This window comes from Euphorbia lathyris, chromosome 9 (genome assembly GCF_963576675.1).
Source record: "Euphorbia lathyris chromosome 9, ddEupLath1.1, whole genome shotgun sequence".
NCBI lineage: Eukaryota > Viridiplantae > Streptophyta > Magnoliopsida > Malpighiales > Euphorbiaceae > Euphorbia > Euphorbia lathyris.
In genome coordinates, this window is record NC_088918.1 from 5759392 (window position 1) to 5779837 (window position 20446).

The 20446-nt window shown below is 36.3% G+C and overlaps 1 protein-coding gene across 1 annotated transcript; it reads left to right on the forward strand.

The window, feature by feature from the left end:
* Positions 1–6646: 6646 nt before the first annotated feature.
* On the forward strand, positions 6647–9907 carry LOC136206547 (calcium/calmodulin-regulated receptor-like kinase 1). The gene is given in 8 exon segments (XM_065997638.1): positions 6647–7165; positions 7909–7977; positions 8121–8204; positions 8274–8360; positions 8796–8926; positions 9244–9328; positions 9432–9503; positions 9580–9907. Coding segments are annotated over 7 exon segments (594 nt in total). The 5' UTR covers positions 6647–7165; positions 7909–7974; the 3' UTR covers positions 9712–9907.
* The last annotated feature ends 10539 nt before the right edge of the window (positions 9908–20446 follow it).

Here is a 20446-nt window from a genome sequence, read left to right on the forward strand (position 1 = left end):
ATTGATGAGTGGCAAACTGGAGTCCAAATCTGTCAAATGCCAGTTCGTGGGTTACCCTAAGGAAACTAAGGGTTATTACTTCTACAACCCAGCCGAGAATAAAACATTCGTGGCTAGGTTTGCAGTCTTTTTGGAAAAGGAATTCCTTTCCAAAGTAGACAGTGGGAGCAATATTGATCTCGCTGAGATTCAAGACTCACCGACTCTTACAGCAGATGCTGAGGATGCTCAGGTAACTGATTTAGGTCCTCAAGAAATTGAGGAGGCTGAACCAGTTACACAGCAACCTAGAAGGTCTGATAGGACACGTCATCAACCCGAAAGGTACGGTTTTGTCATGACTGATGATGGGGACATAATGGTCGATGACCAGGATGAGCCCAAGACTTATCAAGAGGCTATTGAAAGCCCACAATCAGATCAATGGCGTAAAGCTATGGAGGCTGAAATGCAGTCTATGCGTGATAACCAAGTGTGGAACTTGGTGGATCCACCTCCGGGTGTTAAAACAATTGGCTGCAAGTGGTGTTTCAAATTAAAAGCCGATAACACCTTCAAGGGGCGACTGATGGCAAAAGGTTATAGACAAATCCAAGGAATTGACTATGATGAAACCTTTTCACCAGTTGCTATGTTCAAATCCATTAGGATAGTACTGGCCATAGCTGCATGGTATAACTATGAGATATGGCAGATGGATGTTAAAATTGCTTTCCTGAATGGGAAGTTACTGGAGGATGTCTACATGACACAACCAGAGGGTTTTATCGATCCGAAGTATCCTAACCGAGTATGTAGCTTCAAAGATCCATTTATGGATTGAAGCAAGCATCTAGGTCTTGGAATCAGAGATTCAATGAAGCCATAACTGAATATGGTTTCGTGCAGAATCCTGATGAACCTTGTGTGTATATAAAATTCAGTGGGAGCATATCCACTTTCCTGATATTGTATGTCGATGACATACTGCTCATTGGAGGCGATATACCAACACTGCAAGGCGTGAAGCAGTGGTTGAGTAAATGCTTCGCAATGAAAGACTTAGGAGAAGCCGAAACGATCTTAGGGATCAGGATCTACAGAGATAGATCCAACGGACTTTTAGGCTTGAGTCAGGCAACGTACATAGACAAAGTTCTTAGAAGATTCAGCATGGACCAGGCTAAGAAAGGATTCATGCCTATGCGCCATGGGTTTAAACTTGGTAAGAAAGATTGTCCTCAGACAAAACAGGACAGAGAGAACATGGAAAAGGTCACATATGCGTCAGCTATAGGATCTATCATGTACTCTATGTTATGTACAAGGCCAGATGTTGCATTTGTACTTAGCATGACTAGCCGGTACCAGTCAGATCCCAGTGAGGAGCACTGGAAGGCAGTTAAGGCTATCCTAAAGTACCTTAAGCGTACCAAGGATCTCTTTTTAGTTTTTGGTGGGCAAGAGGAGCTGGCAGTATCAGGTTACACTGATGCAAGTTTCGAGACTGATGAGGACCAGAAACAATCACAGTCTGGTTATGTTTTTCTCCTGAATGGCGGTGCCATTAGTTGGAGATCCTCAAAGCAGCCTACCATTGCCGATTCTACAACGGAAGCTGAGTACATAGCTGCATGCGACGCTGCAAAGGAAGCAGTTTGGATCAAGAAGTTCATAACTGACTTAGGTGTAGTTCCTACTATCCTAGGTGCAGTTGATGTTTTCTGTGATAACAACGGCGCCATAGCACAAGCACTCGAGCCCCGATCACACAAGAGATCCAAACATGTACTTAGAAAGTTTCACCTCATCCGGGAGATCCAGGCGAGAGGTGACATTACATTACAGAGAGTTGACACCGAGAACAATGTCGCAGATCCGTTTACCAAGGCACTTGCACAGCGCCTACATGATGGTCATACTAGATCTATAGGGATCAGGGCAATGCCTGCTTGGAACTAGTCCAAGTGGGAGACTGTTGGTGTGCCCTAGTTCTTAGGCATTGGTTCATGTATATTGTATTATGCTTTTTGATTATTCTTGCATAGATACACTATTTGTGTTACATTAATAAAGGCATTAATCTAGTTCATTTATATCTTGTTCTATAATATGAATAGAGAATCCATTGATTGATAATCGTAAAACCATATCCCAAGTCTATTCTATCATGGGAATGATTAGGACCACAGACTTGTATATTCGACGACTGTATGGTAGTAATTGATACTACCCATAGCACTTGATAAGTCAGTTGTGAATATGGGTACATGTTGTATACATGTGACTGGATCGATCCGCCTGAGAAAACTACATGGTGGTTGTGTCATTAGTTTTCTTAAGTAGGTCTCTAACTGTCTTCAGACCAGATTTCATTATAATATCAATGTGGGATCCGGTTCACTTTGACATACGCCCAACAGGTCTGTAACAGGATGCCAAATACGGGTATGATTGGGTGAACAGGTGAACACATTGGCATTGATAGTGAAGTGATGGAATTACCACTCACGTAATAGTGAGATGATATCACAGGCCACTTGATAAGTGAGTGGCCACACCCTGATAAGTAGTTTACTTATCTGATTCATTAATCTACTTAAGATCAAGAAATATCATAAACAACAGAGAGGATGACAGCCGCCATGCCTCTAGTTTATAATATCGATATCAAATGGTAAAAGAAGTTAAGAGATAACTACAGGGTCTCTTCATCTTTAGACTGCTGAAACTCTGTCTTGGTTAGGGACAGTAATGGTTTGCTAGAACCCACTTACTGTCTGTGGGCCGTGAGCCCACTGCTAACTAAGGACAGTCCCATAGGATCGTGCACATCGAACATCTAAGTTAGAACTTATAGAACGGTACATTGGAGAGATGAAATTAATTAATTGATTGACAGTAAAATGTCAAGGTAATTAATTGGTGGTTAATTAATTGATTAATTGGTACTTTGTATCAAGGTAATTGATTAATGGTTTTAAGTGTTGGGTATTTAATTGATTAATTAGTTTACGGGATGTAATTAATTAATTTGTAAATTAATGAAATTGCATTCAGTGAATAATTAATTAGATTAATACGTCAATTTATTAATTAGTGTTATTCATTTAATTGGGGTAATTAAATTTAATCTAATCACAACTAATTGCATAGAATAAATATTATTGGTATTTATTTATGTAATTAGATTAGGATTGGATTAGTTTTATAATTAACCAATTAACCCTAAACCAATTAGGTTTAGAAATACACTATATATATAAATTAAAACACTTTAAAACCCTAATTAATATACACATATTCGACCAACATTGTTTATTGCTTTGGAAAGCAATCAATTTCCGCAGCCACTAATTCAAGGTGGAGAAGCTTTATTGGCGAATTACATAATCTCTCCAGTTCTTCTTCGTTCTTCGGCTAGCACCGGTTTTGGCTCGATAGCTGTTCGTGCACCTGACTACGGAGATCATACTACGGAGCTTTTTCAATCCAATACCGAGCTCTTTAAAGGTAGAGCACAAACCGTTTACAAGGCAGTTGAATATGCAAGAGTACTTTCCTCTATTCGTCTACTCAACTCCTACTGAGCGCTATAACCAAACACTCAGATTCTGTACCGTTGAGTACTTAAAACCGAGTACTCAGCACAACTCTCTCAATTTTTACAATTGATACAAACTTGTTCTTTCTAAATGAAGAACACTTTAGATGAATACAAATTCAATCTAGCTTTTACACAGAAATGGAAATTTGGTATAAGATCCTTTTCTTGTTTGAATGTGCTTTGTATGTATGCTCTTTTTCTCTTGTATTTTTCGGCAATTAGTCCAAGTGATGGACTTGTCCTTTTATAGTTGATTCTGAAGCTCTAATGATTTGAATCTGAAAGTATTCGTTGGATTCAAACGGATCTATTGCGTCATTCTCTTGGTCAGCATTCAGAATTGCAGGCCAATCCTGTCATTTGAATTTCGCAGGCGTCAGTCTTGTCTTCTTCCGGTAGGTTCATCTTCTAGCGCCAGTTCGTCTTTTAGCTAACGAACAGTTGACCAATGCATCTCGAAATTGACTCTGTGCGTAATTCCAAGGTTTCTATTATTGGTGCAGACAGATGTCGGATCTTGTCTTTTAGCAAACGGATCATTCGTGATATCCTGACGAGTACTCAGCTTGACTTTATTGACGTTGCTTTTGTTCTTTGTTTCTGAGTCATATTCTTACTCAGCTTCCGTGGTCAGCTTCGTCTGCAAGCTTTAGTTTAGAGGAAGACTTCTCTTCTTTGATACTGAGTTGCGTTCCACTCAGCTTCTTTGGTCAGCTTCATCTTTAAGCATTTGTTCTGAAGATGACTTTTCTTCTATTATGCTGAGTTGCACTCCACTCAGCTTGTGCTGTGTTCTCATGCTGACTTCGTCCTGTCTTACTTTTTATTTCTGTTTTCATTTATACTTATACTCAACATTGAACAAACATATTAGTACAATTAAATCAAAGCACTTAAATTTATTGCCCCTTAATCATGGATTAACTTAAATAATTTTGTCAAATCAAAATCATGTGGAAAGGTGTTTCAACAAACTCCCCCATTTTGATGTTGGCAAAATATTTAATTGTGGAACTCAGTATTGAGATTCCCCATGATTGAAATTCTTTTTATACTTCTGAAGTTACTCCCCCGTAAGGGTTGCATCTATTGACTTAACTTAACTCTAAACCTTCTAAGATTTAATCGAGTAAAATTAAGACATGCCTATACTGACTTAGTTCAATTCTAGACCTTCCAAGATCTAATTCAGATGAGCCTAGGTCAGCTTTCAGAAGAGTTCAATGCTTGACACATATGTTTACTCAGTTTGATACACAGTCAGTTTAGGTATCAGAGTTATGAAAGGATGTATTAGAGCTAATGTGTACTGAGTATGTTCCTTTTAATTTTGTTTGTTTGTTCATTTAAGACAGATCAGCACAAAGCACAATAAGTAAGTAAGCATCACATAAGATTTGTCAATTCGAATAAAGGATGCATAAATATATATAGATGGTCAGCATTAACAAAATAGAACACGCCAGATAAAACTACAAGTCAAAAACTAAGACTAGCCAATCTATTTCTTTCTGTTGACTTGAGCTTGGTTAGCAATTCCTTTGCCTTTGGCGTTTCTTTGTTGCTGACTCTGAGTTCCGGAACCAGATGCTCCACCCATTGTCTGCTGAGTTGCAGCAGCTCGCATTTCTTTCTCCCCCATTTTGCCAGCATCAGATGAAGGGGGAATAAATGTCTCACGAAGAACAACACGAGTTAGTTTTGATGAGTATGCTTGGAGTTGACTCGTACTCTCCCGAAGACCGTCAAAGACTACCATGCCATCATCTAGAGTGGAAGCGGGTATTCGAATGGTGGCACTGAGCATGCTGAGAAGATACTCCTGTGATTTCCCGATCCAAGTAATAGATTCAGTCAGCTTGGCATATGATTGATGGTACATTTTGAGCAATGCGGCATCATAGAACCGACGTTGAGCATTGGTATGCCGGACATGTTTAAGTGTGGCTTGAGAGTACTGCAGAATCTCATTTGTCTTTACTTGGTCAGTATCTATTTCTTCTTTACTCAAGTTGATTAGGCGAACGGCTTCACTAATTTGCTCAATGGAACACTGGGAGGAGGAGGAGATTAAATCACGAGTCCCGGTCAGCTCAGTACTTAGCTGGGTGAAGAGTTGATTAACCTCAGCAGAGGTTGCATAGATTGAGTTCGCAGCTGACAAATTATTGAGTTGGCCCTGGATAGAATTCATATGGTTGACCATTGTCAGCTGGAGTTCAGCCAGCTTCACTATTGAATCTTGCTTGGGTTGTTGAGATGCGAAGGATGTCATGACACTCATCAAGTCTTTGAGACCCTTGATTTCAGTTAAAAGTTGAGTGACAGAGGAAAGTTGTGTTGGCTCAACATGGGCAGACCCAGCAGCATCGGCATGAGGCTGATTAATATCCTAAAGTAGGGCCTGAGCTGAGTCGATGATTCTTCGTCCAGACTCAGTGGCATGCAAGAAAGCATAGGATTCATCAGTTTGTGGTTCAGAGGCCGGAATTGGAATGGTACCGAATGGAGGAGGTGGTTAATGTAGTCCAGAGTTAGATGTGCCAGCGTGGTCAGCAGCTGGTCTTTTGTTCAGGTCAGCAGCAGGAACTGACTGATTTGCATTCTACATTGAAGGATGTGGAAGAGGTGGATCGGCAGAGATATTGACTTGTTCAGAGTCAGCCTGAAGCTGATTAGTTTCAGAAGGTTGAGGTAGGTCAGTGCTGACTTGACACTAGTGGAAAAATGACCATTTGCATCGACGCATTTGCATCGGCCCTTACAAAACGCGATGCAAAAGGTTCATTTGCATCGGCCTTTTATTTGGGGCCGATGCAAAAGGTTCATTTGCATCGGCCTTTTATTTAGGGCCGATGCAAAAGGTTCATTTGCATCGGCCCTTATTAAGGACCGATGCAAATAAACGTATTATTTTTATCGGTCCTTTTCAAAGGACCGATGCAAATAGTAATTGAACTATTTGCATCGGCCCCTTAAGAAGTAACGATTTATTTGCATCGGCCGTTTATAAAAGGCGATGCAAATAGTGTTAGTATAAAATTTGGATTTTAGGGTTAATGTACTTATTTGCAGCCGCCTCCTATCTCCCTCCTCTCCTTTTCACAAGATGGAAACTCAGCTCCCTTCCATGGCGGGATCTGTACTTAACTAACAAATCTAATCCAACACTCCAAATGGTGGATTCCGTTCCAACTCCACCGCCGAGATCCGCCACGGATTTCTTCTCCGACCCTCTCGACTCCCACCCTCTTTGGTTCAAACCTAACCTCTTACTTTCCCCAACTTTCGACTCTGAATCCTACATCTCTGAGCTGTGTACCTTTGTCCCCTTCGACATTCTTCAATCGTGACTATGCTGATTTCGTCAATCTCAGTACCAAGCTTGTCGATGTCGACGTTGCCGTGGTGCGCATGCGAGCCCTGTTACTGGAGCTCCGGGAGAAGATTGAGGGATTTCGAGGAAGCGTGGATTCGTCGCTTGTAGCTTTGAGGAATGGATTGCAGCAGAGATTGGAAGCGGCTGCTGCTAGAGAGGTTCTAGAGCTGTTACTGGATACATTTCATGTTGTCTCGAAGGTATGCATTATGGATCAAAACCAAATTTGAATTCCTCCTTTGAAATGAGCAGTTCTTATGAAATGTGAATTTTGTATTCCACGAACCTACTATACATCTATGGCTTTTTCATTGTACACTGAATTTTTGTAAGTTGAATTGGTGGGATTTGACTATGATTTTGGAAGACTAGATTTATTAGTATTGTTTAGCAGCTGATAATGAGCTTAATTTGTGTCAGGTGGTATCTTCTCTTGGTTTAGTTGAATATTAAATTAGTTTAACATTATGTTATGTTATGTTTAAATTGACTGGATTAATGGCAAGGAGTTCCTGTTTTAGAGCATTAATAAGTGAGTAATAACAACATAGGTGTTGGTTGGGGTTTTTCATTTTAGGAGCCTAGCTGAGGCTTTGTTGATAAAAATTGGATGTGTTAAAGTTTTTCTTAAGAGCTCAGGATCAGAATAGAGACTAGTGTGATGAACATGAATTAGTTCCTTGTTATGGGCAATGATGAAAACATCATCATAAAGAGTAGTTGCCAATCCAAATTCCAGGTCAAGTGGAATTTATCTTTAAAATGGGAATGCTCTTATCTTTAAGTTATGTTATGGATCCTATCCTATCCTAATTTAATGTATTTATGATTACAGTCTTGCTAATTATCATCTTCATTTGTATGACCTTAATTCATTTCTTCCTTAATTTTCTAATAATTAGTAGTGTAGTTACTGATTTAACTCAATTGTTTGTGTATGCAGTTATGTCAACAAAGGCTTTCTTGAGAGCTATTAAAACTTGGAACAAAGAAACTGTAACAAAAAAAAATGGTCTCAAACTTGTCTTTTAATCTTGAATTTCTTTACTTTTTAGTGTCTGTTTGATTATCTTTTTGTATAAGTGTTTGATTAGAATCGAAAAATCAGCTAACTTCTATGATTAGAACCTAAATTTTTTGTTTCCAATATCTCAGGAGGATGCTGCTAGATGCTTGGAATCCAAATTTGAAGTGGTGGTTTCGAAATCTTCCCCAGAAACACTAAGAAATAATTCAAAGGTAAGACATAAAATCAGAAAATTAATTGAAATTGATTGAAAGTGATTGAAATTGTTGTATGCAACGCAGATATCAGTAATTGAAAATGTTTACTGGAAGGGAGTTGGGCTTCTGTTTGGTGTCTGGTTTATCATACTTGGGCTGCAGATTACAAAGGTTTTTCCTATTTTATTTTATTAATTTTAAGCATTCAATTAAATTAAATTGGTCCACATATTAAAACGAAAATCTATTTTGTAGTGTTGTGAGAGCATGATTGAACTTTTTATTTTAATTTGGTTATCCAGAAAGTAGTGGGAAGACCACTATAGCACTTCATGCGATTGCAGAAGTTCAGGTTCTCTTCGTTTTCTTGTTTTTTCTTGTTACTTCTAAGTTCTGGTATTTTATTACATGACTTTTATTGATGGTCATTCCTATTAAGGCGAGATGGCACTTGAAAGTAATATAATGTTCTGGATTATGACATTGTATCAGTTCACATTAAATCTGGTGTCTGAATCATTGGCTTTTATTAAATGTCCAGGCCTTGACTGAGTTTTGCACCGTTTCTGATCATGTCTGTGGTTTTTAATTTTTGATCGTTTTCAGGTCATGCTATTGGGAAGGTTGCATCATAGGAACCTGGTGAATTTGGTTGGATATTGTGCAGAAAAAGGGCAGCACATGCTTATATATGTCTATATGAGTAAAGGCAGTTTAGCTTCTCATTTGTACAGTAAGTGAGCATTCAACTTTCTGTATCATAACAATTTTATTTTATTCAGTAATCAAAGAACCTTATTTTTGTAGAGTTAGAGGTCGCAACGAATATGAAACTTTTGTTATGTTCATTCACGCACTGTCTCATTTTATGGAGTTTTTTTAGCTTCAATTTATATGTTGAGATTGTCATTGATGTATGCGTTTAGACCACGGTTTGAAAATTCAAACTCAGAATAAACATATCTAACTTTTTTTTAGAAGGGTGTCGGTGACGCATTTGGCCCCCTTGTGTTTTGGTTGTTGAAAAGTGACATTATTTTTCTGGTTCTTGCAGGTAATGAAAAAATCCAGTAAGCTGGGATTTAAGAGTTCATATTGCATTAGATGTAGCAAGGGGTTTGGAGTATCTTCATGATGGGGTATAATTTCGTTTTAGATACACAATTGCAAAATGTGTTTCTGCGCACTTCTATTACCTACTACCGATCGATTCACTGAATTTGCTAATGCTTTTTGGTTCAGGAAGTTCCTCCTGTTATTCATAGGGATATCAAATCATCTAACATTTTGTTAGATCAGTCTATGAAAGTCAGGGTATGTCTTGTAAAATGTCAAATTCTTGCTGATAAACCAAAAAATGCTTATCCTTATTGTGATAATCTTCAATTAGGTAGCTGATTTTGGGCTATCAAGAGAAGAGATGGTTGATGGACATGCTGCTAACATAAGGGGGACTTTCGGATATCTTGATGACAATTCGGTCTTTCAGAAAGCAGCAAATGTTCTCTCAGGAGAATGTTAACAGAGTTAATGGCAACTTACGTATGGATTTTCACAAGAATGGATCAAATGAGTGGTTAGGTTTCCGTTTGGAGCTGCTTGGGAGCATCATCCTGTGCATGTCTGCTATGTTCTTGCATCTAGGCTTGATTTCAATTTTTGTTGACTGCACTAATGTGTAATATAGAGCTCCATTCAATCCAAATATTTTTATTTTATTTTTTTTTAATAAAAAATGCATCATTTGCGTCGGCCCCTTAAATATGGCCGATGCAAATAATATGATCATTTGCATCGGCCCCTGTAAGGACCGATGCAAATAAAGAATCATTTGCATCGGCCGTTAAAAGGGGCCGATGCAAATGATTGTACCATTTCACGTGCTTGCACATCATTTGCATCGGCCCTTTACAAAGGGCCGATGCAATAGAGGTGCCCATTTGCATCGGTGTCTTTAAGGGGTCGACGCAAATGATCACCTCATTTTCATCGGCCAGCAGCCGATGCAATTGCATTTGCGTCGAGGGCTTTTGCATCGCGCTATGGCCGATGCAAAAGGCCCTAAACGGCCGATGCAAATGGCCTTTTTTCCACTAGTGTGAGCAGGATTTTCCTGTGCTAACTCTTTGTCTTGAGTAGCAGGAACTTCGAGCACTTTCTCGGCAGAAACATGACCTTGAGGAGCTTTGGGGTCGGTTTGTTCCTCAGCTTGAGAAATAGAGGCTTGCTTTTCCGTAGGTTGATCCGGAGTTGGTTCAGTGAAGAATTGAAACTGGAGTTTTGTGAGGGCAGTAATCGGACCTCTTAGTGGAGAATCATCCAGAATGTCAATGACTGGAGATTTTTGAGCCTTTTGTTTGAGTCGTTTGCCGTTGATATTCTTATGAGTTGGAGGAGAGGGATCAGCAGCAATAGAGTCAAGGGACTCAGAAGAGGAGTTCAGCCCAAGGTCAGCATTGAGATCTCTCACAGCTTTGTCTTTTGCTGTGGACTCAGCATCAACTGTCTTACTTGGCATAGTTAGATTCACAGTGTGCTCAGCATCAACTGTTTGATTTTGCTAAGCATTAACTTCCTCACATGGCTCAACATCATCTGTCCTTTCAACATCAAACTGACCTCCAATATTACCCAGTTCTTCTTCTTGATCAGTAGGTGTTTTCTCAAGATCAATTTCTTGACTTCTCACAAAGTGTGAGTCTTCAGAGATTAAAAAGTCAAGAGGAGGTGCATCAATTGGCATTAACCCTGAAATCTTCTTCTTCTTTTTCAAAGGTTGCTCAGGTGTTTCCTCACTTTCTTCTTCAGGCACAACTGGCCTTTTCTATTTTTCTGCTGACTTAGGTTCCTCCTGACCTTGCTCAGCATCAGCTTTCTTCGCACTGGATACAAACCGAATCTTCTTTGGAGCTAAATTAATATCTTTGGGAGAGGTTTGGTCAGCTTTCCTCTTCTTATCCTCTCTTGTGCGATCAGCAGGTTCCTTGCTTACCACCACTTTCTTTCCTTTCTTGGTCGGCATAGCTTGTGCTCCTTCCTCAGCATTAACTTCTTCCTCATTTTCTTCAATAACCCCCTTTCCTTTCTTAGTGTTAAGCCCAAAATATACCTAAAATATCATATATAAATACGTTAAATTTACATTGAAATCGTGCTAATTATGTTCATTTGGAATACTTTTACGTCTTTATTTACTTCTTTGATGCAAGGTACTTAATTATTTGGTTAAATCCAAATAGGAGCGAAAACGGAGCGAAAAAGGAGCTAAAATGGAGGAAAAACCTAAAAAACGTACCGAGAACGCATATCAGCCAGAAGAACGCTCAAGGAGGACGAAAAGCAGTCGAGAGACAGGGAAAATATCTCTCTATCGCGACTGAGATTTTCATAATCTTAGTCGCGACTTACGGAAGCCAGCTCGGGAGAAAAACGAAGTTTTCACTCATCCCTATATCCCCTGTCGCGACTGAGATTTTCAGAATCTCAGTCGCGACAGCGAACCATTCTGCACACAAAACACATGTTTTAAATCGGAAAAACGCGTCTGTTCGTTCGGATAAAAGCAACCCTTCACCAGCGGACACGACCCATCATTTACAACCCTTCAACAACTATAAATAAGTGATCCATTTCAGAAATCAAAGTTGGAAAAAAGTTAGAGAAATTAGAGAAGAAAGTTATTATGTTGAGTTTCTGATTCAGAAAAGAATCAGAAAGTTAGATTTCATTTCTGTGTAAACAATCGTGTCGTACACGAATTGTTATTAGATTAATTATAAAAACAGTATTAGTTTAGTTTTCATTCTGGTAGTGGACCTAGCAATCTCTATTCCGAAGATCCAGCGAGAAGAATTGACGGCTGAAGCGCATGAGGTTTGACGCACCTACGGAGTTTGAGAGAAAGATTGACAACCCGGATCTCAAAGTTTTCGTTACAATGCTATCCAAGTTTCTACTTCTCTGTTAACTTGTGAAGATTCACATTTCATTAATGATATACTTATTTATTCAATACATTCTTACTGTTGTTATTTTGATATTGTTCTGACAAAATGATTTTCAAAATGATAAACTGGTGTTTTTATTAAAACGTTCTATTCCATCTTATTCATATAAGAACTTTGTTGAACACTTGACAGATTTAGTTTTTATGGATGACATGATCGCTGATCACGGCTTATCAGACATAAAATACTAGTTTGATTAAGGTAGGAATCACCTCAACATCAGGGGGATTTCTACGGTTCAAAGCCATTTAATTGAATAAATCGCTATATTATTACATGTCTATAATCTTTACAAAGTTAAAGTTGCTTTCTTTGCTTTATGAAAATAAGTTTTATACCTTCTATTTATTCCAATTACGGTAGTATCTGTCTTGTAATCAAAATCCCAAGACAGAACTGTTCTCTAAACTCAATATAATCCTTCTATCTAATCCTAATTTACCAAAACCAATTCAATCAATTAAACGATATTCTTTTGTTAAACCTAAACACGTGACTAAACCGAATTAAATAAAGTTTTAGTTAAAAAGCGTTCCCTGTGGGTTCGATATCTTTTATTACTACAAGCGTATACCGTGCACTTGCGGAAATCGCTCAACAAGTTTTTGGCGCCGTTGCCGGGGAACGCCAAATTTTTTAACAAAACTTTATATTTTTCGTGTTTTATTCCGAACCTTGGTTTACAATATATTTAGTTATTTATTTTCTAGTTTTTTTTTTATTGAGGATGGTCACTAGGACTAAATCCTCGTTGTTATTTAACGTTTGCATTTAGATGTTTGCAGATAAAAAAAATTCAAGTTTTTTTCAAAGATAGACTGGAGATTTGATCATCAATATAAATTTTCAGAAGGAGTCTACAGAAAAGAAATCCAGTACAGATACATCAGAAGGAAAAGAAAATTTTATGAAACAGGATGTCAGACGTGACAGATGATTCTTCCAGAAAATTTACCTCTTCCCAAACACATTTACCTCTTTTCTATACACTAACCTTTCACTAAAACATCATTTCTCTTTGTACAAAAATTATTCAATTCCTACATTACACCCACATAATTTCTTCTTTTATCATATAATTTCCTTAAACACCTACATTTATCTCTCCAAGAAATAGCCGATCAACTTTTATCAGACAGATATATTAGGAAGTAGGAATGGGGAATACAGTCCTTGAAATTATCTTATCCCCCAGGAAGGAATTGTTGATTTTTACCATAGTTTCAACAGTTTCAGTTAATGTGCGTAGTTTTTGTTCGAGGCCAGAACCAGAAGTTCGGACATTCAACCGAAATCAGTAGATCCTTAAATTGAGAAAACGTAGAAAACATAAAAAAAAATTCTTATTCCAGGTAAGTTAGAATGGACATGACCATTATTTTAAATCGGTCCAGGTAATTAATTTTGTCCATAATTTTGATTCTCCTTGCGAATTCTTAAGGTTTATCATATTTTTTTTAGTTGTTTTTAATTTTTGTATTTTAATCTTTACATTTTCATTTTTAATTAAAGTTATATATTCATCTTTAGTTTAGCAATAATGATTAGATTAGAAATAAAAAAAAATTCATTGAAAGATATTGAAAATATGCTTTGTATCTTCAATTTTTATAATTTATGAGGAAAGTGTTTTTAGATTTCAAGAAATCTCAATTGAATTAAAATCACACATAATTTAAGTTTCTGATTGTATAGAGATTTTTTAAACAAATCTCTACAGTGATCTTTATTTGAAGTTTTATAAATTTCTGAACTTACTGAGAATTTTTAATTCTCAACTGAGATTTTACAATTCTCTATAAAACTAGGGAGGACCAATGCAAAGCATTCCTTGCCAATGGGCAAGATGTGTCGCGATTGATATTCCAATTTCTCGACCATGACACGCATAATTTTCAATAAGATATCTTTTGTTCTATGAACATTAATTTATTTCGTTTTCATATTTTTAATTTTTAGTTTTTCTTATCTTTCGTTCATAATTTTTATTTTTATTTTTAGTTTAATTTATTTTTATTTTTATTTTTCATTTTTTAATTTTTATTTCTGGTTTTTTTGTACAAATAAGTTTTGTAAAATAAAAATCAAATTTAGTCATGTTTTGAAATCTATTTTCATAAAGTGTTAAGTGTTTTTGAGAAAAATATATATCTAGAAATCTCAGTTGAGATTCTCCATGTTTCAGGATTTGGAAATCTCAGTTGAGATTCCGAAAATCTCAGTTGATATTTTCTGTCTTTTTTGCATCTGAAATAACTGTAAGGGATTACATTCTTCTTTCTTTAAAATTTCAGTCAGTTAAATCCAAGAGGTATCACTTGGATATCTTTTATTTTTAACAAACACAACCTTTCACTTATATATCTTTTATATTCCTGTAGGTTCTGAATTCTTTCATTTTATTTAATCTCTTTCAGAATTCTGAATTTCTTTCATCAATTCTTAAATCCTACAGACACCATCTTATCTCACAAACATGACCAAATCTCTAGAAAATGTTAGGAAGAACACTTCTGCTCGAAGCAAGAGAGTTGATATCTCTTCTCGCTATGGAGCATGGTTTCCAATCTACAATCATGATGAGGGGAAACGTTATTTATAGTTTAGATATGCACAATTTTGTGGCATGATGTATCTGGATGAGTTCCTGAATGAAGAACTCGGGATAAGCGATGACATGAATCACTATCTGACAAATTTGGGATGGACCAAGTTTGCATCAGTAAAGTTTCCTATTATTGGAAACTGGGTATTAGAGTTTCTGTCTACTGTTCGTTTCGTCAATAAGAGGCCTGTTCATCTTAGTTTTCATTGTGAGGGTAAGATATTCACTTTTAGATATCCTGAACTTCATAATTGGTTTTGTTTTCCGCCACGGGACACCACTCCACATCATCCTGGTAGAGATATGACTTATACTGATATTTGGAGAATGTTGACAGGATTTTGGAGATTCAATCCACGTCTTGCCTACAACAAATTAATAAATTCTAACTGCATTCTGTTTTTGCACAAATTTCTCTATCATAGTTTATTTGGTCGAGTCAGAAGCAGTATTGTCCAGAATACTGATTTATATGTGCTAGGTGATATTTTCCAAGGCAACATAGTTAATTCCTCAAAGATTTTGATGGAGGGATTAGTTGCCGCTTCCCGTTCGAAGAATCGGACAATAGGGTTTGGGAATATTATATGTGGAATAATCCTAGGAACCAAAGGATCAGTTTCTATTCCTTGGACTAATAAAGAGACTTTTCCCATACTTGATTACGAATTCTCGAAAAGTGAGGGAATCGTAAAACGAGTTTTTCGTGTCGGTCCACAGTTTCTTTCTCTCACATAAAGAGAAGTTTTTGTTCAATAACAATTAGAAAGGGCAGCATAAAACATATTCTAATTCATAGGGATACTGTTTAAATTTATAATGTTTGATTGTAATTCTGTACATATGTTTGATGTTCATGTATATAGATTTATTTCTGTTTTTGTGTACATATGTTTGATAAGTAATTAATAGGTGATTATGATTAATAAAAATGCATTAATTCTTTCCTTAATTTCTTTTCTTTAAGGAACAACCTTTGGTTTTCCTTTAATTTAATGTTTCAGTTTTGTTTATCTCAGTTTCAGGGATTAATATTCAAGTTAATGTCACTTAATTCTAAGAGGAATTGGTTAGAAGTGCTAAAATCATCAAAAACAGTCCCAATTTTACCCAGAATTTCCAAAATCTCAGTTGAGTTTTCGAATTCTCAGTTGAGACAGCAAGAGGACAACTTTCAGTGAAATTTCGACCCCTCTACATACTTGCTGTCGCGACTGAGATTTTGAAAATCTCAGTCGCGACTTACGACTTCCATTCACGGGATTTGGGCGAAATTTTACTTCTTTTCCTATTCCTACTCTAAATTAATTACCCATCCACCTATCCTAATCAATACCTATTACTTACACCTATTTAAATCACCTCTTTTTACACCAATCAATCATCTTTTCTCTTCCCAATACCAAGATTCACTCATCTTCCCCATAAATCTTTACCCTATTCATCTTCTTCTTCCCTAAATCACCACCATTATCTTTTACTTTTCCTTTCATCCTTTCATATTTTCTTCATCTCATTCACCAAATTTCACAAACAAAATGCCTAGACAAAAGACCGTTGCTAACAAAACTAAAGCCATCGAAGTCAATAGATTACGGGTTCAATATGGAGCACCATTCGATATTACGACGGAAGCCGAAGGACGCAAATATCGCCGATTTTCTACTAGCCAAATAGAGTTCGTCGACATGCTTTTTCTTGACACCGACACGGAGTTATCTCTTTTCGGAATGATGGAGTTCGTTATGATGTTGGGTATGCGGCCATGAACCGTTGGTTTGGTTTTCCTACTCGGAATTTTTATTCCAAACCAAAGCCTTTTAATTCAAACACGGTTTGGAAATCTTTAACCGGTTTAGATGTTTTTAATCCAAAGAATACATCTAGTAAGCTACTTAAGGATGATTGTATTTTCTTCTTTCACAAGTTTTTATCATTTTCCTTATTTGGTCGGGTTGAAAGTTCAAAGGTGCAAGTTCGTGATTTGTTTGTGTTGGATAGTATTTTTAAGAGTTTGACCATTGATAGTATTGAGATGATATTTACTAATTCAGTTCGAGCTTCCAAGTCCCGCAATAAGCAAGTGCCTATGGGTAATTTAATTACCGGCATTGTTTTGGGTGCTCGGGGTGAATTAGTAGATTATCAAAATATGCCCCATGTTGGTTTACCTTTCTTGGATCTCACGGCACTTCAAAGGGCCAATTTATTGAAGAAAATGGGACCACCCGCCTTTATCTCTTATGAAGCTCGTACAAGACGTGTTTTTGCTACCATGAGTAGTGAAGCCTCGGGTTCTCAAGGTTTAGGTGCCCAAGATGATGATGAGGAAGATGAAGAGGAATTTGATGAAGAGGAATTTGATGAAGAGGAAGAGGAAGAGGAGGAGGAGAATGTTGATGTTAATGCCACCAAGCAAGCTAATGTGGAACCAAATGAAGAAGAACAAGTTGGATGGCAACGTGTTTTGACACAAATGAACGAGCATAACCGTCACATGAATTTACGGTTAGATGAAGTCGTTGCCAACAATGCCGAAATGCGTTCAAGGATCACTACATTGAGTCGTGAGCACAAATCTACTCGTCGCCGGTTGCTCTCTTTCTTCCGACGCCAAGGAGTTGAGACTACGCCTTCTCCACCACCTTCACCTTGATAGGTTTTATCCTTTCTATCTTTAACTCATTTCCGTTATTATTATTATTATGTCTTGTTCAATTTGGTACAATATTTAAAATTATGTTTGGTACAATTTTCTTTATTATTATGTTTGACTGTTATGGTACTCTATTATCTTCAAATTCTAATTCGTATGGTTTATTTCGTACTATTTTTCGTGTTTTATCACTTTTTGCACCAATGAGGACATGGTCCAAATTAAGTGTGGGAGGAGATATTTCATATTCATTTTATTTTTAAGTACGAATGAATGCAGCGAATGAGAATGAATGCTATTTATTTAAGTATAAATGCATGTTGTTACTCAAGTTTAAGTAAAATATAATATGCAACATTTTCAAACAAGAAATGCAACATTTTCGTATAATGTGCAACACTTTTCAAAACTAATAGCTATTTTTCATAAACATATATTTTTTGATTTCATATGTTTCAAACAATTTAACTTTCAAAATAATGTTAAGCATATTTTAAGGTTATCATTATTGTTAGAAATAATATTTCTATACGCATATTTTAAGGTTATCATTATTGTTAGAAATAATATTTCTATACGGGCTATATTTTTACAAATCTCCGATACGATTTTATCAAAAAACGTCTCGAGTAAATGTATATAAGTAAAATTTCTTTAGTTTCAAATCTCTACTTTATATCATGAATTCATGATAAATATAAATCTTATTTTCAATTTTCAATTAGGTTTATAGGCATAAATCAAACTAACAACTTTAGCTTTTTAGCTCGGTATGATTTTCGTCTTACATTAAAAACCAATTGAAGTTTTTAAGGAAACTTTAGCCATAATACATATTGAATTTCAAGTCAATATAGGATGAATGTGCTATTTTTCTTTTCCCAATTTATAATTTTCATTTTTATAACTCGTGTTAATTTAATCAAGTAGTCATATTCTTAACTTTTGGCCACGATTGAGACCAACCTTATCACAATCGAGGTATGAAAGGGAAGAACATTAAGTACCGTTTACTTTTGGCCACGATTGCGACCACCCTTATCACGGTCGAGGTATGAAAGGAACGTTCAAAATTAAAGCAAAATTAAACGTGTTTAAAGTTTTAAGTAATGATTGCGTCCACCCATGGCATGGTCGGTACCTCTTAAACGAACACGAAAGCAAATAAAATGCGTATAAAGTTACGATCGAGACCACCCTTATCTTGGGCGTAACTAAGCAAATATATTAAACCTAAGTCCTTAATAAATCCATATTTGTAATAGTTTAGGTTTGGGAAAGGAAATTTTATGCTTAGAAATGCCTTGAGACGAAAGATTCAAAAACATGCGTGCTTACACCGTCCCGAATACTTCAATATAAAAATTGAAATACAATACGAATGATATATCTCTTTTACACTAGCTAGTTTGATACTTTGCGTATAAATTTACCATGAAAAGTTTATCTTTCGGTTTAGCTAATTTAAAGAGGAATATATGGATATATGTTCTATTTATAAAGAGATTGATTAAAAGATAAATTCAGTGAAATTTTGCTCGGGACTAGCAAAAGCTTAAGTGTGGGAGTTTGTTAAGCCCAAAATATACCTAAAATATCATATATAAATACGTTAAATTTACATTGAAATCGTGCTAATTATGTTCATTTGGAATACTTTTACGTCTTTATTTACTTCTTTGATGCAAGGTACTTAATTATTTGGTTAAATCCAAATAGGAGCGAAAACGGAGCGAAAAAGGAGCTAAAATGGAGGAAAAACCTAAAAAACGTACCGAGAACGCATATCAGCCAGAAGAACGCTCAAGGAGGACGAAAAGCAGTCGAGAGACAGGGAAAATATCTCTCTGTCGCGACTGAGATTTTCATAATCTCAGTCGCGACTTACGGAAGCTAACTCGGGAGAAAAACGAAGTTTTCACTCGTCCCTATACCCCCTGTCGTGACTGAGATTTTCAGAATCTCAGTCGCGACAGCGAACCATTCTGCACACAAAACACATGTTTTAAATCGGAAAAACGCGTCTGTTCGTTCGGATAAAAGCAACCCTTCACCAGCGGACATGACCCATCATTTACAACCCTTCAACAACTATAAATAAGTGATCCATTTCAGAAATCAAAGTTGGAAAAAGTTAGAGAAATTAGAGAAGAAAGTTATTATGTTGAGTTTCTGATTCAGAAAAGAATCAGAAAGTTAGATTTCATTTCTTTGTAAACAATCGTGCCGTACACGAATTGTTATTAGATTAATTATAAAACAGTATTAGTTTAGTTTTCATTCTGGTAGTGGACCTAGCAGTCTCTATTTCAAAGATCCAGCGAGAAGAATTGATGGCTGAAGCGCATGAGGTTTGACGCACCTACGGAGTTTGAGAGAAAGATTGACAACCCGGATCTCAAAGTTTTCGTTACAATGCTATCCAAGTTTCTACTTCTCTGTTAACTTGTGAAGATTCACATTTCATTAATGATATACTTATTTATTCAATACATTCTTACTATTGTTATGTTGATATTGTTCTAATAAAATGATTTTCAAAATGATAAACTGGTGTTTTTATTAAAACATTCTATTCCATCTTATTCATATAAGAACTTTGTTGAACACTTGACAGATTTAGTTTTTATGGATGACATGATCGCTGATCGCGGCTTATCAGACATAAAATACTAGTTTGATTAAGGTAGGAATCACCTCAACATCAGGGGGATTTCTACGGTTCAAAGCCATTTAATTGAATAAATCGCTATATTATTACATGTCTATAATCTTTACAAAGTTAAAGTTGCTTTCTTTGCTTTATGAAAATAAGTTTAATACCTTCTATTTATTCCAATTACGGTAGTATCTGTCTTGTAATCAAAATCCCAAGACAGAACTGTTCTCTAAAATCAATATAATCCTTCTATCTAATCCTAATTTACCAAAACCAATTCAATCAATTAAACGATATTCTTTTGTTAAACCTAAACACGTGACTAAACCG